The sequence below is a fragment of the Mus musculus genome, chromosome 11 (assembly GCF_000001635.26).
Source record: "Mus musculus strain C57BL/6J chromosome 11, GRCm38.p6 C57BL/6J".
NCBI lineage: Eukaryota > Metazoa > Chordata > Mammalia > Rodentia > Muridae > Mus > Mus musculus.
In genome coordinates this window covers 47,065,954-47,092,586 of record NC_000077.6, presented here as the reverse complement: position 1 = coordinate 47,092,586, position 26,633 = coordinate 47,065,954, and the positions used below count along the sequence as shown (strand labels likewise).

The window sequence follows — 26,633 nt, the reverse complement described above, 5'->3', positions numbered from 1 at the left end:
GCCTTGAACACTTGTTATCTCAGGTTGAACATTCATTCTAGGTTTCTCCTAGGGCACTGTGATAACCCTTCCATCTCCTCTTGTCCAGTGCAACCCCAGATCTTAGTGAGTCTCTCCTACCATCCACTCCTCTTCCTTACTGTGAGTTCTCTAGCTCAGCCTTCCTATCTCTCCCCTGGCCTCTGCAAGTCTTTGCTTCTGTGACCATCTTCTCCATGCTGTGACATGACATCTGAATGTGATTATCGGAAAGCACAAACTGCACAGCTGGCTCTGCAGCAAGCATGTATTGCTTGCCATTCCGGTTGTGGGGATCTAGATTCTGATGTCAGAATGGCCTTACTTGGCCAGCTTTTTCTTAAGAATCTCATCCTAGGATAGTTGACAAGTGACTGACTGCACATGACAGAAAGAGGACATATATGACAATTTCTTCCTATGTGGCCACCAATCCCATCATCAGGGTTCCAACCTCATGAACTCTTCAAAATCTAGTCATATCCCTGCCTGAATTAGGGTTTCTGTTGCTTTGATAAAACACAATAACCAAAAGCAATTTGGGCAGAAAAGGATTCCTTTCACCTTATACTTCTAGGTAAGGAAGTCCATTGCTTATGGACTTTGATAGTGGAGAATGTTCCACTCTACCAGCCTGTGACTGTGTTCCTTTTTCACAATCTTATAGCCACCTATTCAAGACATACATGCTGAAGGCATTGAACTTTGGGTTTCACTGCATGCATGCATGCTATAGTCTTCTCCTGAATCATGGAGTATGTAATCTAGTCAGGGAAGGTATTCAAGCAGGGCAAGGACTAATGTAGAAACCATAGAGAAGTACTTGCTTTTCATGGCTTGCTCAGCCTGCTTTCTTATAGCACCCAGGACCACCAATGCAAGGCTGGTACTACTTATAGTGAGCTGCACCCCCCCACCCCCCCACCATCAACCGTCCATTAAGAAAATATACCACAGGCTTACCCACAGGCCTAACCATTGGAACATTTTCTCAAGCGAGACTACCTCTTCCAAAATAATTCTAGCTTGTGTCAAACTGACAAAATACTTCCAGCATACTCCCTACTGCCCCATCTTGTGCCACCATCCCAATGGGGTTAAGACATCAACATCTCAGTTGGGCAGTGGTGGCACACGCCTTTAATCCCAGCACTTGGGAGGCAGAGGCAGGAGGATTTCTGAGTTCGAGGCCGGCCTGGTCTACAGAGTGAGTTCCAGGACAGCCAGGGCTACACAGAGAAACCCTGTCTCAAAAAAACAAAAAAGAAAGAAAGAAAAAAAAAAGACATCAACATCTCAAGATTTGGTTAATGTAAACATTCAGTCCATAGAATGTAACCATATAATCTTTTAATAATCTGAATTTGATCAAATTATATGTCTTGATAATAGTTGACATTCCCTCTAGAACACCACTCCCTGGAATCTATCCTTTTCTCTATCAGCCCTTCATGGCTGTAACTTGCTAAATATGATCTAAGTACATTGTCTTTATTAGTTGTATTTACTGGCTATCCAGCCTTTGTGTTTTCTTTTGCATTGCTACATCCCTTTCTTGGCATGTTCATTTCTAATGACCTTTTAGGTATCAGCAAATCCTCAGTGTATCAGAAAACTCATCTGCTAGATGTGACTTTAGGAAAATTTCCAAGATTTGTGTTCTTTTAAGACTCTATCACTTTTACCTATCTCCCCCCCCCCTCTCTCTCTCTCTCTCTCTGTGTGTGTGTGTGTGTGTGTGTGTGTGTGTGTGTGTGTGTGTGTGTGTGTTCTTGTTTGTAAGCTCACTTAAATGCCAATTATTTCAACTAGTCAAATTAGGAGAGTGGAGGGTGTTCCACTCTACCAGCCTGTGACTGTGTCCCTCCTACGAAAGACCTACATCTACCTACTCAAGGCATATGTGCTGAATGAATCAAAGTATGAGTTAGCTGCACACCACTCTCTTCTGAATAATGGGGTATGCAACCTAGTCAGTTACCTGCACAGAACTGTAAGTAACCTTGCACAACACAGAATCCACCCATTTCCACTTTATATAACTTTGAAACAATTACATTTTTATTGTTAGGATAAGAATATATTTTTATACCTATATTGGATTGTAAAATGGCTGAGGAAGTCAAGCTGGAAAGGCGTGACAGGGAGAATGTTTGAAAGATGGATTGATTTGTTTCTTGATAAATCAGAAACAGGAAGCAGAAGACCTGATGTTTAGTTCTGAATTTCTGCAACTCACATTCCAGTGAGTTAACAATTCACATATAATGTTTATTGTTTCATTATTTCCATCTATAATAATAAATGTTGCTTTCTGCTAGCCCACAACTTACAAGATTTATTTCCTATTGGTTTTATTCTGCCAGTTAAGTGCAGTTTAAGGCTAGCATAGCAGCTGCTTGCCCAGTGCAGGACCTTCAGTCACTAGCACCACAGAAATACAACCCCGCAAACCATCTTTCTCTGTGTATTCTAAAGTTCTTTGTTCCTCCAGGAAGAAAAGGAGGTGGGCAAGGATAAAATTCTGCTTTGTCAGATGGCGACCTCACAGAGCTTTAGGTTTAGAAGGTGCTACTTATCCTGCTTTACAGTTCAGGACACCAGCGCCTAGAGAGGTTGTTCCTTATACCTTACACCGCACAGACGGAAGACTGGAGCTCAGGTCTTCTGACATGCAGGACTCCTCGAAAAGGAACTGTGATAACCCTGAGCTTGGACTTTGAGTGTCTTCTCTAGAGATGCTGTGCCTCTGTTACTATGGTAACAGGGTACACTCAAGACATTTTCACAAGTGCACCTCCAACCTGAGCTAGTAGAGGAAAGAGCCACTGAGCTGATCTTTATGGTGAATCAAGATACTTGAGATAGATCCTGCCACATGCTTTATAAGTTCCTGATTGATTACATGGAATTAAGTTATTGGGCAGAGAACCAGCTAATGGAAGCACATCGATGAAATCATTTTTGAGGGACATTAAATGGAACTTAAAATAAAGCTGAAATGGTTTTATGGATTTTTCAGTCAAACTGTTTATGAACATTTATTGCCTGTAAATTATATTGTGTCAAAAGAAAGGATCAGTGGGTATCGTTTTAATAGAAGCCTTTTTGAAATAATAGAATAAAGAATAATATATTATCCAAGAATGGGTAGAGGTCAACTTGGTGGATTTATCTCAACTGATGGCTGTCTGTAAAAAAGGAAAAATGTGGAAATCAGAAACCTGGTAGAATTTAAAAATAAAAGGTCTTTCTAACAAGTGTTAATATCTCATCTCATTGCAAATATGAGTAGGTTTGGAAGTCAAGTGACTGGAGCCCTAAAAGCAAGCATTACTTGAGCACATGAGCCTTGATATTTGTTCAGACTCAGAAAAAAAAAAGGACTAACTACAGGACAGACGAGTCTGCTGAAAGTAGTCACTAGGAACAGATTCAAAGAGCACTTGGTCTGGAACCAAGGCTGAAAAGTTTCCAGCCCCTTACCTGTAAGCTCTGTGACTGTAGAACAATTTCCATGTTCCTGAGGTGCATGATACTATAAGATACTCAGTCTCTTGACCATAAGGCGTGCACACATGACAGCTCATGTGTGGAGGTCTGAAGACATTGTCCATGTGTAGAGTCTCCCTCTCTAATGTGAGTTCCAAGATAAACTCAGGTGGTCAGCCTCATATGATAAATGATTCTCCAACTAGGCCATTTTGTCAGTCTATGATCTTTCCTCTCCAAGTAGGAAACTGAACATCATGGGAGTTAGATAATATGTTCAAGCTTCTTCACCAAATGAGAGGATTTTGAATCTTTCTCTAGAAATTAATATCTAAAACTATGGCCTCTGGTATGTAGGACACAAGGACCCCATTAGCCAATGGGGTAGGCTACTCAAGCCTAGCAGAGAACCCAAAAAATACTGGATTAGATGATGAGAGGTGAGGCAAAGGCATTTTGCCTTTCCCTCCCTTCCCACAGGGAGTCCCCCTTTCCACCCAGAGGCACCACTCTGCTGTTTATTGCCTTGCTTTTCAGTGGAGGCTACAGTAACCTGTGTGAACTAGTTAGGTGCATATCACTATTCAAAGCAACTTAAAAGAGACAGGACTTGGGTCTGGAGAGATGGGTCAGCAATTAAAAGCACTAACTACTCTTCCAGTGGTCTTGAGTTCAATTTCCAGCAAACATATGGTGGCTCACAACCATCTGTAATGGGATCTGATGCCCTCTTCTGGTGTGTCTAAAGACAGTTACAGTGTACTTATATAAATAAAAATAAATAAATCTTTTTTAAAGATATTTTCTTTATATACATTTCAAATTTCAAATGTTATCCCGAAAGTTCCCTATACCCTTCCCCTGCCCTGCTCCCATACCCACCCACTCCCGCTTCTTGGCACTGGCATTCCCCTGTGCTGGGGCATATAAAGTTTGTAATACCAAGGGGTTTCTCTTCCCAGTGATGGCCGACTAGGCCATCTTCTGATACATATACAGCTAGAGACATAAGGTCTGGGGGTACTGGTTAGTTCATATTGTTGTTCCACCTATAGGGTTGCAGAACCCTTCAGCTCTTGGGTACTTTCTCTAGCTCCTCCTTTGGGGGCCCTGTGTTCCATCCTACAGATGACTGTGAGCATCCACTTCTGTATTTGCCAGGCACTGACATAGCCTCATACGACACAGCTATACCAGGGTCCCTTCAGCAAAATCTTTCTGGCATATGCAATAGTGTCTGGGTTTGGTGGCTGATTATGGGATGGATCCCCAGGTGGGGCAGTCTCTGGATAGTCCATCCTTTCATCTTAGCTCCAAACTTTGTCTCTGTAACTCCTTTCATGGGTATTTTGTTCCCTATTCTAAGGAGGAATGAAGCATCCACCCATTGGTCTTCCCTCTTCTTGATTTTCTTGTGTTTTGCAAATTGTATCTTGGGTGTTCTATGTTTCTGGGCTAGGATATTATCCTTAGTGAGGTAACCCAATCACAAAAAAAGTCATTAGATATGCACTCACTGATAAGTGGATATTAGCCCAGAAACTCAAAATAAATCTTTAAAAACAAGTTTAAATAGAAAAGAGGCCAGACTTACTGTGGCTCACAACATCAGAAGGTTCAGTGCATGATCATTTTCATTTGGCTCTATGTCTCTTAGAATATGTGAGGCAGAACATCAAAGGATTAAGAGATGGGAGCAGAAAGAGGTACACTGTATGGCAGTCAGGAAGCAGAAGGAAATAGAGACACCAAAAACAGACTGTTAAGACAAGACATAGCTTCAAACAGCATGTCCTCACCTCTAATTTCTTCAGCTTGAAGCCCTTCCTAAACCTCCTAAGATCTCCCAAAATACCACCTAGCTAGGACTAAGCATTCAACACATATGCAGTGCATGGAGCGGGATCTAATATTTAAACTATAATATCCTAGCATGGCAAAGCAAAATTCTAGGGCCCTGGAGCTAAAGGTGGATTGATAGTCACATGTTCATGAAAGTCTTTGCAGGAGCACTCACTGAAGATGTGGTTATGAGATCCATGTAAATTTTAGCTACAGTCTTTAGGTGAGTGTTTCCTTGGTATGAGAGGGGATTACAGCCCCTAACAACCTGTGATTTTAAAGAAGTTTTTATGTAGCCTTTGTAATATTTCTTTATTACAATGTTTGTAAGTTTATAAGCAGAATTAAATTAATACTTTGAATTATAATTTAGCACACTCATTTTAAATAGACAGTATGGTGTAAGAAATTTTATGACAGGAAATTAGTCTCCCATAGGAATCACTCCATCAATCAGAAACCAGTCCAGTCTAGCTCAAAGAAGATGGGTGCACTTACTTACACAGACCCTAACACAATTTGAAGAGGTGTAATGGTATCTTCCATATACATAAAAGCACTCCATAGTGTGTATTGGGTACCAAATAAATGGTGTAGCCATTTTATAAATACATGTTGAGTGCTTACTGTTTGCCTTTGGTTATGTTGGCCAATGAGGCAATGGCAGAGGAAAAGATGTTCACCTAGTCAGGGAACAGCAAAGGTATATTTGGATCAGAGAAAAACCATGGTCCTGACCTCTGGTGTTCAGAGGAGACTGTCCTTTAATAAGGGTCCATGATTCACCAAAGAATGATACCACGGACTCGACTAGTATATAAACAAATGCAAAGAGTGTTTTATTCTGTAGAAGTCCAGCATGCTGGTATCTACCATCTGCAAAGATTGAAAGACCCTAGAATGAGCTCACAGGCCCAATTTAAAGCACAGTAAGGGAAGTCCAGGGAAGGGTAGGTGAACTCTGTCTTAATCTTGGCTCTATCTCTGGGAACATTCCAGAACCATTGCTGGCCCCAGGTTGGAAGGTGGGGAGGGGCTATCTGGGGAAGTGTGGAAACTGCTGCTGACCAACTGTCCTTGCCTCAGGCCAGATTTCAGAGCAGCTACTGAGGCCTGGACTTGCCTGGACTTGCCCAGTTCTTGGAAACAGAGATTTAGGCCTAGTCTCCTGAACTGCACATTTGAAGTCTGTCATGGAGTAAGCCTACCTGTCTCACTTTCCCTGCATCAGTATTGTATGAAGTGTTGAGGGACGTTACTATGGTTACTTATTTCCCCTCCTCAACTGGCTCCGAGGCTGGCTCAGAGAAATGACAGAACCGAAATCCACAAACTCCAGATTAAGTAGCTCCACCTTAAACTGAGTAAAGCCAAGAGAATGGTTAAAGTACAGATGAGTTTGATTGTCATCCTTGGCTAACAAAGGAGACTCAGCCAGAGTTTGACTAGGACAGAGAAACTGGTCACACGTTTGCAAGTCATTAAAAGGAAATGCCATTCTTCAGGTTTGAGTGATGAGTCTGATGTAATGTGGCTTCTGATCTACAGTGTATACATATTGTGCACAGGCGCCGTAGGCTTCAGATGCATTACGAAGATAGGGATGTGTATGACAGTGGGCAAAATACCAAGAGTCAGGATTGGAGTAACAGGTTACACAGTGAAGGCTGTCCATGGATAGGAATAGCTGCCATATTTATAAGCCAGACAACGAAAGCTGACTTAAAAAAGAAAGAGAGGTAATGCTGTTTTTGCTTTAACAGAATTCTGAGTAGAGCAAAAGGAGATGCAACTAGAACTTAAATATACCAAAAGTATAACCAAACTAACTCGTTACCCTAATGAGATATAGCACTGTGCCTCTTAATTGTAGTTTTAAGGCAAAGAACCACAGGTTTCTGAATTTCAAAGGGAAATCTCTGTTTAAGAGATGAAGTTTCTTCAGAACTGGAGTTGGTTAGGGATGTGTCAGGGCATCGGATAGCTTGAGCAATATTACCATGTGACTTATGTACAGTGTTAAAGAGGCATTCATTGGGATTTATCTATGAGGACTTTCCAGATTAACTGTGGAATAAAATGTGGGTCACACAATCCTGGGGCCTAAGGTCTCAGAGTAAATAAAACGGGGGAAAGAAAAAGTCTACCTAAATTCTGGCATCCCTCTGCTTCTGCATCCTGAACTTCCCAGGTATAAGCAAGCTCCTCCATGAAGCCTCAACTTAAGTGTAGATTGATTATATGATGTCTAAGTGTCAAAACATTGAGTAGCCCTGTGTGAGCAAAACCTTTGGTCACAGCAAAGAAAAAATTAATTAATATGCTATTCAAAACCAAATTTAGTGCATATTTAACAAAAGCTGCATGATAGTCTAAAATCCAATTCATTCTGCAGTTATACAAAATATAATGTGGAAATCTCAGGGGCAAAATTAGTAATTTATGCATAACAAAACTTTGAACATTCTTACATAATTTGCATAACAAGTGGTAGATTTCATTATGTGTGTAATTCAATGTGTTTTAAGTGATATGGAATATTTAAAAAGTAAGAAGGATGTCAGTGCTGTGGAAATATTCCGTGGGTAAAGTGCTTGTTATGCAAGCATGAGGACCTGAACTTGGATCTCCAGTACTTATGAAAAAAGCAAATTAGGTGGCATACATCTATAACTTCAGCATTGGGAAGTGGAGACAGATGGATTTCAGGGGTTTGCTAGCTAGCCAATCTTTCCACAAGACCATGCTTCAAGTTTAGTGAGAGCTAAGAAAGATGCCCAGTGTCAATTCTAGTTTCTACATGAGCATGCATAGGTAAGCCCCCCTGAACACACATGTACATACACAGACAAGCACATAAGGTCTTCAGGCTGAGAAAGATTTGCAATGGCCCACACTTGTTTCTACTCATTGATGGTATCAATTCAGTGAGGTTGCTATTGGAGATATGGACTACTATGTATGATAAAATCTATAGGATTCACTCAAAATTGTTAACTTATAAATGTCTGTTAATCTGCAAGCTATGTCATTAATAGTTAGGTCAAAGTATCATGTTCTGATTGTCCTTGCAAAGATCTGTTGCTGCTGTCATAAGAATGGGTATTTTTGCTATTGCTATATAAGAAAATAAATTAATTTTTCTATATATATCACAATACCAGGAGAAATCTAAATTAAGGGTAACAATTACAAATGAAGAAATTCAAGACAATGTAAACATGCAAGGAAGCTCTAGGAAGTTGCACCCGAGTGCAAGACATCCTACTTTACTTAACCATGTCAAATACGTACACCAAATGTGAAGCAGTTAAATCCTTCAAAGTATGATAATTGCCCCAGCTATGTTTAGTTGAGAATCTAATATCCGGGGCAATTGTTGCTGTTACACTGCAGATTAAATGATTTGAAATCTCTTAGGGATCATAAAAATCAGATAATCACTATATTTTATAGCTAGAAAGGTTCAGCTGATATTGACAGTTGGTATAGATGAAGGCTAATAGTTCAAACACAAGCTGAATGTCTCGATTGGGCTGGGGTTCAATGCTTATACTCAGTATCGAAATGTGTCCTTCAAGTGATCTCTTATAATATTGCATTTGAATAATGTTTCAAAATGATGATGCAGAACTTTATTTAGGGAAACAATATTTTAGCTTGACACTAGGCAAACACTACCTTCTAACCCCATGTTACAGAATTTGTACTGCATTGCAGAAAGAGGACCTCAGCTGTTGTATTTCAAAACTTCTAGTCAGATGGCCATTAATAATTTATGATGGTCTCGTCGGCTATCATTGGAAAGAGAGGCCCATCGGTCATGCAAACTTTATATGCCTCAGTACAGGGGAACGCCAGGGCCAAGAACTGGGAGTAGGGGGAGGGTATGGGGGGACTTTTGGGATAGCATTGGAAATGTAAATGAAGAAAATACCTAATTAAAAAATAATTTATAAGGTGGTCAATAATAATTTATAAGACAAAAGTTAAAATTTCCCATTTCAAGTCATGTTTTTAAAGATCCTTTCCTTTTTGAGAAAAAGGCTATCAAATTGATGGAGTGGACATGGGCTCATGGAACGAACATGGAAAAAGGAATGGAAAAAAGAATGTAATTATATTTTAATTAAAATGTTTGTTTGTTTATTAGCTGCACCCCACCCCAGAAACCTACATGGAATGTTCCTCTTGTCTTCAATCTGATGCAAGAGTTGTCCCTGGTTCTTTCAAGGGTTGCTTGCAAGAACTGATTTAACCCTCTCGTATCAGAAGTGCTGTAGCTAGTGGCAAAATGCACAATCTCTGCTCTTATCTGTGTGCAGATGATGTCCTGGGTGACCCCACAGACAATGTCTTTCTGCTTTTGTCTTTTCTTTGTAGGAGCTGAAGGCACAGTCTTCCCCAAATCCATAGAAACACCTAATGTCAGAGCAGACCCCTTCAAGGAACTAAGGTAAGCTTCTGGCTTTGATTTGCATAGATCAGCAGCAGTTTCCTATCTATGCTAGCCAAGGACTTATTTTGCATAATACAATTTGCATAGATCAGTAGCTGTTTCCTGTCTGTGGCTGACCAAAAGCTTATTTTGAATAATACTGACATTTATTATATGAAATATTTTAACTGGGAAAGATTGGAGAATTATTGAAGATGATTGTTTTTTAATCGATTTCTTTTCTGAGTACTTAAGGAAACAAAGGTCTGAAGTGAGAGGTTTCCAGCTATGTAAAGGTGATTGGTGATTAGATTTCTTGGCTGACAATGTCTATTTATTGATTTTTTTTCTGTGTTACTACAAATCAATACAGTTAGTAAATAAATCACAATTGGTGTTTATCAACTACCCCAAAAGTATTATATGACAGGAGTTGGTGTCTAAACCAAATTCGGTTGTTTTTTCAATGAAAGAGAATGCTTATTGCTTGGGTAGTATGGTGCTTGGACTGTATTTTGTAAATGTTCTTCGTACTAGAGTTGATCTTCAACTATGCATATGAGTGTGGTTTTAGCAGGGCAGGCATTTGAGACTCTATATTGTTGCCACCAACTATGCAAAATTAAAAAGAAGAACATACAGATGGATGCACATAGAGATATATCCTAAAAAAGGTAGGTCTGACAGTCAGGCAAGAGAAACATTAAAAATGATATTTTGATTTAAGAACAACTGTAATTTCTAAGATAGGACTCTAACCGTCCAGGACCCAGAAAAGTGTTTGGTAATGTTTTGCATTTGCATTTGGTAATTCTTTGACCTGAGACCAGAAGAATGTAGGCAACATTAGATAACTACTTCCTAATAGGCATCACTATAATCAGATGCATCTGCAATCTATAGGCTCCATCTACTCCTTCAGAATACAGACTCATAATCTGTGCCTTGCTGAAATGGCTAAAGCCACAGGGGAGCCTGTATTCCATCAACAGAAACACATTCTCAGCCATGAGAAATACATTACGTAATTCCCAAACCCATAGCCTTTCTTTAAAATAAGGATGAAGGGGAATAGATTGAGAAAAAAAAAGAGGATAATTAGTGAGGAATGAGAACTTTTCTCCAGAAAAATCCCAAATAAGGTAGAGCTGTAGTTTACAACCCAGCTGTTCTGCCACAGTGTGCAAATGTGTCTAAGTGTACATGTTTGTATGTGTGTGATGACATTAGTAATATATTAGTAGCTGCATTCTCCCAGTTACTGAAGTATGTATCCCAAGAGCCGAGACATAGAACCAACTCACTTGGGTACTGATGGATGATTGGATAAAGGAAATGAGGCAGATGTGTAATGTCACTAAACTTGAACTCAGAAACTATATCAAGATGAAAGGGTCATCTCTGGATTTATAAGAATAACAATTCAGGGATCCAGGTTTGAATAGCTTGAATCAGTGTTGTGTGGAAGGGAAGGGAAGACTGACCTTAGCTGGACCATTGACTGTAGAGAAGCTAAGGAAATGATGTGTAAACTGAACTGAAATGCCCATCCAATCGCCTAGTGGTGTACATCGTAAGATTTGGAATATAAAGGCATTGCCTTGCAATTTCAGTGTTGCAGATGCTTAGTGTGAGAACTTCACATCTCAAACAGCATTTGGCAGTTGGAATCATGCATAAACCCTATGTCCTAATGGCTCCCTGACTCCATTTTACAAAGTTCTATCAAAATTGCTTTTATAACAATTCTTATTTTTTTCACAATGCAAAAGCCATTAAAAGGGATGGCAACATATGACAGCATGGATGAACTCAAGCGTATTACATTGAGTGAGATAAACCAGACACACAAGAAAAATAGTGTGTGACCTTATGTGGGGAGCCGCCCTCACATTCGCCATTACAAGATGGCGCTGACATCCTGTGTTCTAAGTAGTAAATAAATAATCTGCGCATGTGCCAGGGTAGTTTTACACTCCATGTGCTCTGCCTTCCCCGTGACGACAACTCGGTCAATGGGCTGCAGCCAATCAGGGAGCGACACGTCCTAGGCGGAGGATAATTCTCCTTAAAAGGGACGGGTTTCGCCATTCGCTCTCTTGCTCCTGAAGAAGTAAGCAATAAAGCCTTTTGCCACAGAAGATTCCGGTTGTCCTGACCGTGTTCTTTCCGGTGGGAACAAAAGCTTGGGATAACCTTAATCATATGTTAAACCTAAAATATGTAAATTATATAGTACTGAATAGAATAATGGTCATTATAAGCTAGGAGAAGGTATAGCAGATCAGAAGAGCTTACATAATGGGTATCAAACATACCTTATACACATTACACTGAAGTCCATTCTGATGTTATACTATGTAGTCTAGTACTGTAAACTCACAAGCCATTACATGTTTTATAAAGAACCAGAAAAGATGACCTCAAAGATTGCTGACACAAAAAGTTGACCACTGTTTAAGGAGACACAGGGCTAATTACCCTCATTTAATCATTATTATGTCTTGTGAAATTAGCATTTATGAAATTAGCAATTTTGCTCCTCATAAAAACATATAATTAGAATAAAACCATGCCAAAAGGGCATTTCTATATACATCAATCCACATCAAAGAGCTGGTCTTTGGAGAACATAAAATGATATTTGCTCATAGTGTACTGAGGATAAGTTTTCAGTGTCTACTTAAAACTTAAGAGATACCTCAGACATTGCATTAGAATATGTAGTCTCTAAAATTCCTGAGCAAATGCAAATATAGTGCAACTGCATAAAGAATTCAGGTAAGGGGGCTGGAAAGATGGTTCAGTGCTTAAGAGTTCTGATTGCTTTTCCAGAGTTTCTGAGTTCAATTCTCAGCAACCATGGTGGCTCACACCCATCTGTAATGAGGTCTAATGCCCTCTGCTGGGTGTCTGAAGACAATGACAGTGTGCTCACATACATAAAATAAATAAATAAATAAACAAACAAACAAACTTTTTTTTTTCTTAAAGGAAGAACTGCACTTTCATTACTTTTTCTAAAATTATGGGCAAAGTCCACAGATGCTCAAAGTAATGTTTTTTTTTTAATAGGAATTATCCTCATTTCATTCTGTTGTGGTGATTCAAAATACCCTGACCAAAAGCAACTTGGGATAGAAAGGGTTTTCTTGACTTACACTTGTATGGCACAGTCTATCATTGAGGACGTCAGGAAAGGAACTTAAACTCATAGCAGAATCCTTGGAAGCATGCTTCTTGCTGGCTTGCCCTTTAGCTTACTCACTTATACTTAAGTAGTTTTTTAAATACAGCCCAGGATTACCAGCCTAGGGAATGGTGCCACCCACAGTGAGCGAGATCCTCCTACAACAATTACTAATCAAGACAGTCCCTTACAGGCATACCACAGACCAACCTGGTTTAGATAATTCCTCAACAGAGGCTTCTCCTCTCAGAGGACTCTAGGCTGTGTCAAATTGAAAATTAAGTCTGACTAGCACAAGCATCATAAAAATATTTGCATGTGTCATTCTGACACTGTTCTTTGGTTTGTTCCTGTAGTCCAAATTATGATAGGCTGAGTCTATCTAGTTAAACATACAAAATTTCATAATTTAACCTTTTCTCTTAGTAGAATTTCTTTCTCATTGCCATCTTGTAGTATGACAGCCTTTTGACATTACAGTGTGCTTTGCAGTTTTTATTGAAAATGCCTGTATATAATTCTGAGCTGAGCTCAAATCCAAAGCAGAGAAAGCTTCTCACTCTACAGATGAGGGCTCCACCAACAGTCTAGGTTAATGGCAGGTTCATGCATGTTGACTTTACCTTGCAGGTTTATTCTAAAATAATAATACAGCGCTCCTGATTGAAGCCATTACTCAAAAATACATTAAGCACTGAACCTGCCCCTTGAAATAAAAGGAACTCACCTGGAATAGTAATTGGATTTTAATAAATTCACAACTCAGGATATGAATATGTTCAATGTTCCCTTATTCCAATTCTTCTGATCTCAAGCTGTTCATGGTCTGATGTGGGAAATGGGCCCCACGGCTTTGCATATGTATTTTCTATAAGAACAGAGGCTGCCTTTGAATGTCCATACTTCTCTGAGGGCTCCTTATAGGATTCAAATCCTTAGAGGATCATGAATAAGAATCAGAAATCAGAGACACCGAGAATGAAAGAGTGAAAAGGGGAGACAAAGTTGGGATGACTGTGATAATCAGAAAACCTTAACTAGCCCCTTCATCTTGGAGGGGATCCTAAGAAGTTCTAAGACATAAGAAACCAAAAAACTGGGTGTGTGTGAGTGTAATTATATATAATTCTTCACCTCTTATATCATATATAACTTACAGCAAGGAGATTATTTGATGACCTCATCACTAAAGATCAGAGACCACTTACAAAGTATGGTTGAATACTTACTAAAGGAGTTTTGCACTAAACACTTGGGAGTTCATAAAATGCACTAAACACAGGCATGCATAAAATGATCACTAAAATAGTTCTCAGCAAAGGGAGATGCAACATAAATATAATATAAAATGCAGTATGACACAATAATTGCTGGAATGGAGGTATGAAGCAAACTGGTAGAAACACAGAGAATGGTAATGACATCTACCTAGGAGCACTAGGTTATCAATCCCCAATATTTTGGTTGAGATACATAGAAAAGAGACGGTGATTCAGTTGAAAAGGAATGCGTGTCTCTAGTCACGTAGCTTAAGGGAAAACATGACCCATCTTCTCTACAACATTCCAGGGCATTTGTGAAAATGTGATTTTCCTTCTGATGATGATGATATTTAATAAATTGTGTGGAAGCAATTTCAAATATGGCTGCAAAAGACTTGAAAGACTTTATTAAGTTGGTAATGATAGCACATCCCACAGTTAGGGGTGAAAGATGATCTCAAGCATGTTTTGCAACAACTGAGAACTGACCCTGCTTTGTTTAATTCTTTTCCCCAAAATATTACCAGAGTTCAGTGACAGAAATTTCTGTGGGAAGAAATCTTACACACATCTGCCAATCCCAGCATATCCTGGATATTCTATAAGGTGGTATGTAAGAGTGAGTGAGTGAGTGTGTGTGTGTGTGTGTGTGTGTGTGTGTGTGTGTACTTGTTTTGTTTTTTAATGTAAAATAGGAAAGCTAAACTCCTTTGAGAATGTATAATACTTAAAATCTGTATGTATCCTAGTGAAACATGAATTCAACCAGACTCACATAAGTTGACAAAAATAAATTGTTCTATTTTTTTAGTCTATTTATAACTAAATTTAGATTGGCTTCCAATGCTTTATAAATTTAAGGAACCAAGAAAGTTAGGCATAGCATTGGAGTTCAGTTAACTACAGTGTGGGCACTAACCCTTTTCAAAGTCACAATATAAGAATTTCAAATAATGGCTTTTAAAACTGAAAAGAAGGAAGAGAGGTTTATGATAAGCCTCATGACCCTGGATGTGTGGTATATAGAGCAATACCACAGAATGTCATTTGGTACAAACCCCTTAAATTTTCCTTTTTAGTATTTTACAGATATTTTCCATAATTCATATCCTCTCTCTCTTTCCCTCCAACCCCCCCCACTCCAGCATTGCCACATACTTAGACTGAGGTCTTTTTGTTTTACATATGTAACATTCAGAAACATTTGGCTATATAATTTGATTGAAATGAAAGTTTTAAAAATATGCAAGTATGGTAACTATTTAAGTTGTCTGGAAGGATGAGAGACCATTACAAAGTATCAGTTGGATACTTACTGGAGAGCCATATACTAAAGACTCAGTTTGCAGAGTCTGAAGGAAATTATCATTAATGGGATCAACTGATCAACACTTTGGCCCCTGTGGTTGTCCTGAAGTTGTTCTTATTTGGCACAATGCCCATGTGCACAATGAATGCAGACAACAGTCTAAAGTTCTTAAGAACTTAAGGTTCCTACAATGCAGAAAAACTCAGAAAATGAAAGCTCAAATAACTGTTCGCTTTGGAGAGGAGAATGTGATAGTTCTGTACGATCATAGGTGACATCTCAGTCCAGCGTTCACAAAGTTTAACATTATTTTCTACCAATAAATGTTTCTATCAAATTATAAAGGCCAGTAATTATTTTTCAATTAAGGCAAAAGAAGGGATCCAAACAGCTACTATATTTACTGCATATATCAACATTACAGATAAATGGTTATCCTCACTAGCATTCATTGCTCAAAGACAATCTTACAGATGGGGCAATGTCATACTATTGCTTCTGTTTTCCCATTTTGCTGATCTTGGTGAGGATACAGAAACAAATGGAAGGTAGTGCTCTAATAATTAAGGCAGGTCTATCCTTACTCTTGACCCATTTATCAATCAAAAGCTTCTTTTTCTTTAAGAAAAAAAAAAAAAGGTGATAGAAGCCAGGAATGATGGCACATGTCTGTTGTCAAAGTGCTTGGGAGGCAGAGACTAGAGGATCCCAGCATGTTTGTGGCTATCTGATCTATTTAGTGAGTTAGGCTGACTAGGGCAACATACAAGATCCTGTCCCCAACATAATATTTTAAGGAAAGCCAAGGGATTTGTTCTTTAAAAATGCTGTGTGTGTGTTCCATATCTGTTCTCTCTCTATGTTGTGATTCTGTCTTTGGGAACCAGGGAAGAATATGAGCCAGGCAACATCACATGAGAAATGAGGCAATACTTTACTTGGACAGAAATTGAGAGCCTGTCTCTTCTAATGTCTGGTCAGTTGTGGGAGGAAGATAACAAATGTCAGAAAAGCAAGAACTTAATAAATAGCTGAATGGCTGCCCTCAAAAAAGCTATTTAGATAGCTAATTAGAAAGGTTTTAAGAAAGTAGCTAAGATGGACCATCCAAAGACTGCCCCACTCGGGGGTCCATCCCATAATCAGCCACCAAACACAGACATTATTGCATATGCCAGCAAGATTTTGCTCAAAGGACCCAATATAGCTGTCTCCTGTGAGGCTTTGCCAGTACCTGGCAAATACAGAAGTGGATGCTCACAGTCATCTATAGGATGAAACACAGGGCCCCCAATGTAGGAGCTAGAGAAAGTACCCAAGTAGGTGGAACAACAATATGAACTAACCAGTACCCTCCGAGCTCGTGTCTCTAGCTGCATTATGTAGCAGAAGATGGCCTAGTTGGCCATCACTGGGAAGAGATGCCCCTTGGTATTGCAAACTTTATATGCTCCAGTACAGGGGAACATCAGGTCCAAGAAGTGGGAGTGAGTAGGTAGGGGAGCAGGGTTGGGGGGAGGGTATAGGGGACTTTTGAAATAGCATTTGAAATGTAAATGAAGAAAATATCTAATAAAAAATGTGTCGGGGGAAAAAAAAGAAAAATCAGCTCACCCTAGGAGTATACAGAGGCAGGAGGATCTAATTGAGTTCAAGGGCAGTCATACTTTCCATCCATTGAGGCAGAAAAAGCGTGTAGAAAAGTCCGGTTGACATCATGATGACTAGTAAACAGGATATAATTACAGGACTAGGCCAGGACAATCGGGAGTTCCTAAGCACATTCATCACAACAACCCACATCCTCTATCTTGGCCTTTCTCCCACTTTTTCACTACCTCTCCATAATGCTGTCATACTATGACTCCATCAAAGAATTAATCCAAATATTTAGGTCAAAGTTCCCCAGATTCAAGAAGTTTCCAAAAGTTCATCAATGGGTTTCTAAGTCTTGAGTACATGTGACAACAGGGAACACTTCATACTTAAGTCATGTTATAGGCAGAAGCACCAAATAGTCTGTCTTGGGACTGAAGTAGGAGGCATGCCCAATGTTGTAGATTAGCAATACCAATCATATCTGATCTTCAATGAGGCTAAGTGAGCATGGAAATAATCATATAGAATCCAGTATGAGCTGCTGCCTAACCCTGAAGCCCACCAGAACTACACGTCCTGGAAGCTGGGGTTTGTCTGTTCCATCTTGCTGGCAAGCCTCTTCCCTACTATAACATTTCAAAAGAGGAAGGAAATATGAAAAAAAAATGATTATTTAAGGAAAACCTTTTGTTTTGAGCTCACAGAAAGATTACCAGAATAGATATCATTTGACTTCCTCCCTGACAACTCTTAAGGATAAAAGTTTGAGAGAAAAATTAGTCAGACAAGAACAATAAAGAAATGACATTTGGTTTTGCCTGCATGAAGTGACTTGCCAATCCCAATGTGTTTTAGCTGATGCTGACAAGATATAATGACGTGGAGCCTTCCTTTCTGAATCTTGTAAGAACTGTGGAAATAATCAAAGGGGGGAAACTGTCAGAACCCAAAATTATGGCCCTTGTCATAAGCAATATTCCCTTTGAAAATCAGAAGTCAGAAAGAGATGAATCAAAATATAATGTTATTTTTTTCCCCAACGTGATTTAGATATTTTAGTATTTCAAACTAAACAAGATAATGGAGCGAATGCCTTGACAAGAACCTCTCAAGCCTCTCTCAAAGTCATTAATGGGCATCCCTGGGGTATCTGTGATAGCTAGAGCCATTGATGGCATGGCTGAAAATGCCACTTTTACCTGTCACTGATAGACCCATTTCTACCTGGACATAAGAGAGACACTGAAATGACATCATCACCAATGTCCCTGACGAGTGGCTTAACAATTAAAATTATGCATTTTAGATTAACTTTTAATTTTAGGGATTAAAGACTAAAAAAGCACTCCAAAGAAAAGCTTTCATAAGAACGTATAAAGTCGCACCTTTATCCCAGTTGTCAAGGCAGGCTTGCCATCTTAAAAGTTAACTGTTGTTGATATCTTGGTCTTTGACTGCAGAAAAAACGTATGATCATGAGCTAGGGCTGCCTTCTGCCTCTAAAGAAAATACAACAACTTAGTTATTGTTTTTGTCTTGATTAAAATGTCAGCTTCTGTCATTTATTATGTAAAGTATGTAGAATATATTGTTCTGTTGTTCTTGAAAAACACAAAATTGCTTCTGACTCCTGTTTTTCCCTCCTCTGTAGATGGCCCTGCTGGGTATATAGACAGAAAATCGTGCTTAATTACAGCCTTCATGGTCCTGGCTTGAAGCCAAGCTTGTTTGATTCCAGTTAAGACCTTTTCAAAACAAAGAGTAATGGGAGGTTAGTGGAGCAAAATGACAAGAGATTTTACATGAATTCAGTTGAGAATCAGAATTGAAGTAAAGCTAAACCAGCCAGTCAATCATTTCTCTCATATGCTCTTCCAAATCCAGGGATGTCCATGGTTGGTTAGAATGCAGTGTCATGTAAGTGAGAGTAAGATAAGCAGATATATGGAATACCTGCATAAGCTTATCTCATTTCCTAGCTATAGCCATGTACAATGTTGTGCACACGTCACCCAGTAATCTGCTCTTGGTTTCTCGGTCTCATTGATGGGATGATGAAGATTCAGGACAGGAGCTAGGATGCACGATTAGGAGCACTTGCTGCTCTTCCAGAAGACTCAGAGTTTCGTTGAACACTCATGTTCCATGGCTCACAACCTCCTCTAACTCTAGCTTCAAGTGAGCGCATGCTCAGTTCTGGCCTCTACAGAAGCCCCCTACACACATGGCTTGTGTGTGCGTGCACACACACACACACACACACAAACATATACACATACCTATACACAGATACACACACATACACACACACACACATGCACAAACAAAGCATATACACATACCTACACACACACACATATGTATTCACACTCTCACACACATACACGTACATACACACACACACATATGTATTCACACTCTCACATATACACATATGCACACACACATACACATACATACACACACATATGTATTCACACTCTCACATATACACACATGCACACACACACATACACATACATACACACACACACATACACACACACACACACACACACACACACACACACACACACACACACACCTACCTTACAATTCTCTCACAACCTTAGCATAACCTATTTGGTTGTGTCCCAGCTGTCTTCCCTACCTTCCTCCTTCCTCTTATTTTTATTTTTCTTGTTAGCCACCTATACTTTCCATCCCTTGCCTTGATCTTTTCGTTCCTGCTTTCATATTAAAATTCTCAGAAGTTTTTATTCGATGTTACCCGTTTTATTATATCCTCATGGATAACATAGATATACTATCTCTTTGCTTTTGAACTAGAAATTAGAAAAAAAAAAGACAGTTTCTTTCAAGTTATTTAAGATCTGCAGAGACCCACAGCCAGACATTAAATGGAACAAGAGTCTAAATTGGAGGTCTCCATCAAATCTCTTCCCATAGAGTTCAGAGAATCTTGTGGAGGAGGAAGCAGATAAATTTTAAGAGTCACAGGGTATAGAGTACACCAGGAGGACACAGCCCTCTGAATCAACTAAGCAAGGCACATGTGAGCTCTTGGAGACTGAAGCAGCAAGCACTGGACCTGTATTGGTCTCTATTGGGTGCTCTGTGATTTATTATATCTATTTTTTTTTTTTTTTTTGGTTTTTCGAGACAGGGTTTCTCTGTATAGTCCTGGCTGTCCTGGAACTCACTTTGTAGACCAGGATGGCCTCGAACTCAGAAATCTGCCTGCCTCTGCCTCCCGAGTGCTGGGATTAAAGGCATGTGCCACCACACCCGGCTATATCTATTATATTAGTATTTTTCTTGAACTCCTGATGATGAGATGGAGTAGGTCTCTGGTTTTTTGCCTGATTTAGGGACTCTTTTCCTTCTATTGGTTTGCCACGTTCAACTTTAATGTGAAAGCTTTTGCTTTGTCTCGTTATATTTTAATTTGTCATGTTTAGTTGTTATCTCTTACAAGCCTGTTCTTTTCTTATGAGAGACAGAAAGGAGGTTGATCTGGAAGGGAGGAGGAGAGGGGAGGAACTAGGAGAAGTGGAGGGAGGGGAGCTATAAATCAGGGTATATTGTATGAGAAAAGAATCTACTTTCAATTAAAAATAAAATTCAATCTGTCTTTCTGATTAGAGATTTATGAAATGCTTGGTGATTCATGTGACTCCAGTGTAAGAACCAATACACCGTGGATCTCTTTAGAGGGGCTGTAGAGATGCTTCAGTGCTTTAAGAATGACTAGTACCCTGGAGCTCTTGACTCTAGCTGCATATGTATCAAAAGATGGCCTAGTCAGCCATCACTGGAAAGAGAGGCCCATTGGACATGCAAACTGTATATGCCCCAGTACAGGGGAACGCCAGGGCCAAAAAAATGGGAATGGGTGGGTAGGGAAGTGGGGGGGAGGGTATGGGGGACTTTTGGGATAGCATTGGAAATGTAATTGAGGAAAATATGTAATAAAAAATATTTTAAAAAAACAGTTTAAAAAAAAAAGAATGAGTATTGCCTCTTTCAGTACACTGGAATTCTGTTCCTGGCACCCTAGTCCAATGACTCATGGCATACCATGACCCTTGCACTTAAGATCTCTTATGAAGCCTCCTAGCCTTCACAGACTCACACATGTACACACACATACACACTCCCACTCCTGGCCCATCCAAGGTGGTACAGTTTGAATTATCTTGCAGCCTGTTTTCCAATAGACCGACAGACTCTCAGCTTTTAGCTTCCTGATACTTTGTAATAACGTTATTATGTGCTGATTTCTTCTCAATTCCAACTTGTGGTTAGCATTTTCTATTTGACTTTGACCGCTGTGATTTTGTTCATGGGTTTGGAGCTTTTGAGGGTCCATTTACAGTTGCTGCCTTGTGCTTTTCCAAGGGAGGCAACTACATTCACTACACCTTTCGATCAGGCATCCTCTGCCTCTGAAGGCTTCTGCCACACTGCCCTTTCCCTACAGTCTCTGGAAGGACTTAGAGCCTTTACCACATCATTCTCTTCATTTAAAACTAACTTTCCTACTTTTCTTCTGGGTAACTCTATTCCATTTTCAGCTCTGAGTTTGGCCATCTTACCTAACCCAGGTCCACAAAGGTCTTTATCTTCCAAGTATATACTACACCTAAACTGTCATTTTTTAGTTGGACAAGGTATCTTCTACTTTGGCTGTAGGGCCTTAAAAGGGGTAGGGTCACATGAATCCTTACAAATCCACTCTCCTAAAAATCAGGCACTTAGCCAGCATACTGGCCAGTAACTTATTCATAGAGGAGTACTATCAAGGTCTCCCTGGTGTATTCATTCCTGGTAAAGCATGCAGTAACCACACAGTTTCTTCCTTCTTTTCATAATAAGTTGCCTCAAAAGTTGTTAATCTGTTCTCCTTTCTTTCCCAAGCAGACTTAAAGTTTTGTGTACTTTTTATGTCTATAACTTGTATAATAGGCACATCCCGCAAAAGCACATAGCCTGGGGCATCTATTCACTCTCTAAGCCACAGATATTACAATTTATAAAGGGACTCCATCTCTCTCTCTCTCCATTTATATCATTCATTGCTGTTTCCTGTCCACATAGGAAAATGAGTCTTTAGTTCTTTCAGACTTTTGTTTTCACAAATATAACCAAACACATTAATATTTTCTTCTCTGGAATCAGAGCTCAGCTACAGTCACTCCAGAATAACAAAGCACTGGGTAATTTGAATGCTCTGACAATCCAAACACCATACCCCTAACCTTGAATAGAAAATAGATGCTAATAAATTCAGGGTCTTAAAAATGTGAATTATAGTCATTTCACACTTGGTGGCAGCTTCATGCTGAAGTAATAGCTGAAAACTTAATTATGATGCTTGTCCCTCCTTTAAGTGCAGATGACATTCCTCAGATAGAGTTTTGCAATGACATCTGAGGAACAGAGTTGAGACACTAATTAGTTATTCCTGATGAAGACTATTGACTGTGTACTGATTAAAGCAGAGCGTTGACGCCCTTCCTACCATGATGCATCTGTCTATTAGTTTCTGCTGCTCCCTCTGGTCTTCATGAAAAGCTCTTGGGAAAATGATGGAAATGCCCTTCAGCCTTTGCATGCAGATATAGAAGGCAAATGTGCATGATAAGTGAGGTGGAAATAGAAAGCAGAAGGTGCTAGGCTTCTTCTGATTGCTGTGCTTCTGCAAATGGCTCCTTGTCACTTTGAAGAACATTTGTGAGACATGCAGCCCTAATGGACTGGACATGGCTCAATCAGGACACTTGGGAAGCTATTGTACAATATACCTCCAACTTTAGCAGCCCATTCACAAGCTAGAAGTCAGGATACAGGGTGAGATACAGAGGATTCTGCCCTCAGTCACATTCCCCCACAGCACCCGTCAGACAGTGACTAAAGAAGGGCAGATCACAGTCCTCCCTGGATATGATGTGATATTCTCATGTCACGTTTTTTATCATTGTGTTATGACCTAGAGTGCTCAGGAGTGAGGGATAGAACTAAAAGACACCGCTTAGTAGAAGAAATCGGTCTACGAATGTCTGAATGGCAGGGATCCTTCCTTGACAGTCACCCAAGGCAAAGGACTCTGTTCTATCAGGACTGAAGAAATGTGAGGAGGGAGGTGAAAGGAAGCCATGGTCAAGATGTAATGCATGAGAAAATAATAAAGAAATTTTTAAAAGAAATAAAAAAAAAACTGGATCATGCTCAGGAGGGAATAAATGGCTTTTATATCTGCTCCAATGTGAGGAATCTAAATCTTAGAATTCTAACTTCTGGTCACAGAATTTTCAAGGCCCTCTCAGAGAGTTTGAGTTCCTTGAAAAGGTCTACCTTTGGGAAGTTGAGATCAGAATCTGTATTAAGTGTTGATTCTTCTCTACTCCTTAAGATATGGGTATTTGGAGAACACATCATAGTCATATGAAGTGTTAATAATTTTAGAGCATTTTCTCAAATAACTCTTTCTAAAAACAAAACAAACAAACAAAAACAACAAGAAAGGCCACACTGGAGGCATTGGTTTCTTCATTCCTCTACAACAGATGAGAAAGTAGGTGAGTTCATTTGAAACAGCTCTTGTCAGGTATAATGAACAGGCCCCTAACTCAATATCTGGGTGTGGTAGGGATTATGCCTTTGTTTTATTTATAGAGAGAATCTCTGTATGTAGCCCAAGCTTCTATTGACCTCTGGACCATCCTGCATCAGCCTTCTGAGCTCAGGGTACTAAGATAACATGCATGGGTCTGCCTAGAAGTGATGATGTCATGCTAAAGAATGAAACCAAGGCCCCATGTATGTTAGGCAATAGATCCACCACTCAGTGAAGCACATTTTCCTAGTCCTGCTCAATGATATTTAAAGGTCTCAAAACTTGGGTCAGATCTTGGCCCTGTTCAAGACTGTTGGGCAGTTTCTTCCCTAGTAGCCAGAGACTTTGACAGAGTCTTTCAGTTTCCTCATTTGTGAAAATTGTGGCAATGGGGTAAGAATGAAACCAAGACTAAGAAAGCATCTATGAGATCTAAATGGCATAATATACGTGTGTGTGTGTGAGTGCGCGTGCGCCATATTTCCTAGAATGAGAAACATAATGAGCATTCACTTCAGAGGCTGTGTTGTTGCAACAACACATTATCATTCATCCTTGAAAAGGCAGGGAATCTGTCCTGGTAATCTGGAAATTTGCCTGCAGTATGCATATGCCTTTGAGATAACAGCCAGCAACAAGTTAATAGACTGTTTCCTACAAGGCAAGGTACTCAAACAACAATCAAACAAATGTGAGATGAATAATTTGCCAGGTTGGTCCCAAAATCAAAAGTGTACTCTGGCCCTGCTGAAAGTTTCTTAAGGGGAAGGCGTTCACTCCATAGCTGAAGGCAGGATACAACAGCATCTGTTTTCCAAGGAGAAATCATTTGAGGAACAAAACCTATCAAGAGACAGAATGAGGTTCTAGGCATTATGATTGTAAATGCAAAGATTCATTTTATAAGCATCCATACTGCAGAGAGCTTTTGAACTGAACATTTTTCTGAGTTAAGTCGCAGGATGGGATGGGATGGGGAGGTGATAGTATTTTAAAATGAAAGAGAAGGAAGGTGTGGCTCCTGCAATTCCAGTATTAGGCTGAGGCGCGAGAATGTACAATGCCAAGCCAGCCTTGCCTACAGAGTCAAGAAAGAAACATATACAAAGGCACGTGCATCTCTATAGAATATTTGTATTACTACATACATGAAAAATGGAAAAATATTGCATGTACATGTCAAAAGGTATTAAAAGTCTGCCAGTACTAGAGTGACTTAGTGCCATCCTGTCTGACTCCTGCAGCCATTCTCTGGAGGGCTTTGAGGATTGAAATCAACTCCTTAGAGGACCATAAGAGGCAGAACATCCCAGGAACAAGAAGCCTCATTAGGGCACATTTATTTTGTGACCAACTGCTGCCAGCAATCAATAGCCCTTCCCTTGCTATACTGGAAGATGAAATGGAATATATATACTATTGCATACTATCCTAGAGATAGCCCATTTATTTTTGCATATATCCATAAAGTTTTTGCCTCTTCATTACATTGTGCCCTTTATGAGTTACACTGTTCCCCTACCCCCACCCCACCCCCAATGGCCATAATGGTTACCTCTCTTTTTATATGACTTACACAGATTTTTATCTTACAACTATAGAGGGCTGCAACAAGTTTTTCCTTCTTTTTATTTTTTTGAGCAAAGGTCTCACTAATTTGCTCAGGAGGGTCCTAAGCTCACAATCCTCCCACCTCAGCCTCTTGAGTAGCTGGAATTACAGGCCTGTACCACTTGGCCCAACAAACTTAGCAACAATTTATTGCTAGGTCAGACTCACCAGTAAGATATAATGTTCTCCCCCTGTGGTTTTTGTAGGCAAATTGTTTGGTGGTAACAGATATGTAATACTCTTAGAACCATTTAAATCAAGTCAGAACAATGATTTTAAGAAAGCCAGTATCATACAAATGCATGCTACCAAAGAAGTCTAGGGAATGGATAGCACACAATCAGTATTGTTCCCCCAAAGTTATTTTCCCTGTTCTCTCTTCTGTTAAGTTTCAAACCCAAGACAAATGGCTAGGGATCCCTGTGCTCTCTGAGCTGCACTTGACACAAGAGGGAGTAGTTTCAGCCTAGCACAGAAGAAAGCAAAGTAGTGCTATCTCTTTGGTTCTTCAACACTTTCATGTCCCGCTTAAGTAGCTTAATGAACTAAGAGGATACAGACAAAAGAATAAATGAAAAAAAGAAAGAAAGAAAAAGGAAAGGACATGATCATTTCTAGGTATGGTGGAGGAGAGAGTTTATTGTCGAGCATAGCCAGAGACAGAAACATCTGGAAGAACCCAGAGTGGATATGACAAAGCTAAGCTGGACCATGTGAGGAGAGTGGAAAGGGAAGAAAAAGAGGAGAGAAGGAGAGGAAGGGAGAGGAGAGGGTAGAACAGCCAGGAAGTCAAAGGTACAAAAGGGGCAGGTAACCAAAATATCTGGATTATTCAGAGAAGAGCCTCTAGGGGAAGAGCAGCCCAATACCTGGGCTGGAGAGTTCTAGTAGGAGGCAGGGGTATGTCAACCATACCCTGTAACAGATAGGGACTGGTGGATGCTGGGAGAAACTGGTAACCAGGTCTGCTTTGATATGTTAAATAGGCACCTCAGCCATTTGTCTTGGGTTTGAAACATAACAGAAGAGAAAACAGGGGAAATACCTTTGGGGGAACACTTCACAAGGGAACCCACCTAAAGTGCTTTGAGATGATTTGCTTCCAGACCGTGTGCTTTCCAGCCAAAGAAAGGCTTTTTTTAAGGGTAAGCCAAGTAGGTGGCTTGGCTTACAAAAATGTAACCCAAATAGATGCATTGCTTCCACTAGAATTTGAATAGCTATCATGTCTCTGGAATGTGATCTAGGAACAC

At 39.7% G+C, this 26,633-nt stretch overlaps 1 protein-coding gene across 5 annotated transcripts in view; it reads left to right on the top strand.

Annotated features, from left to right (window-relative positions):
- Positions 1-26,633, top strand: part of Sgcd (sarcoglycan, delta (dystrophin-associated glycoprotein)) — a 1,018,375-nt gene that overhangs the window by 896,865 nt on the left and 94,877 nt on the right. For 4 of the 5 annotated variants that reach the window (XM_006533307.4, XM_006533306.4, NM_011891.5 and 1 more), the window contains one exon: positions 9,736-9,808. In XM_006533307.4, the coding sequence (XP_006533370.1) occupies positions 9,736-9,808 (73 nt within the window). Of the gene's footprint in view, positions 1-9,735; positions 9,813-26,633 lie in introns of those variants that run through there. The other variant, XM_011249013.2, reaches the window with a different exon arrangement.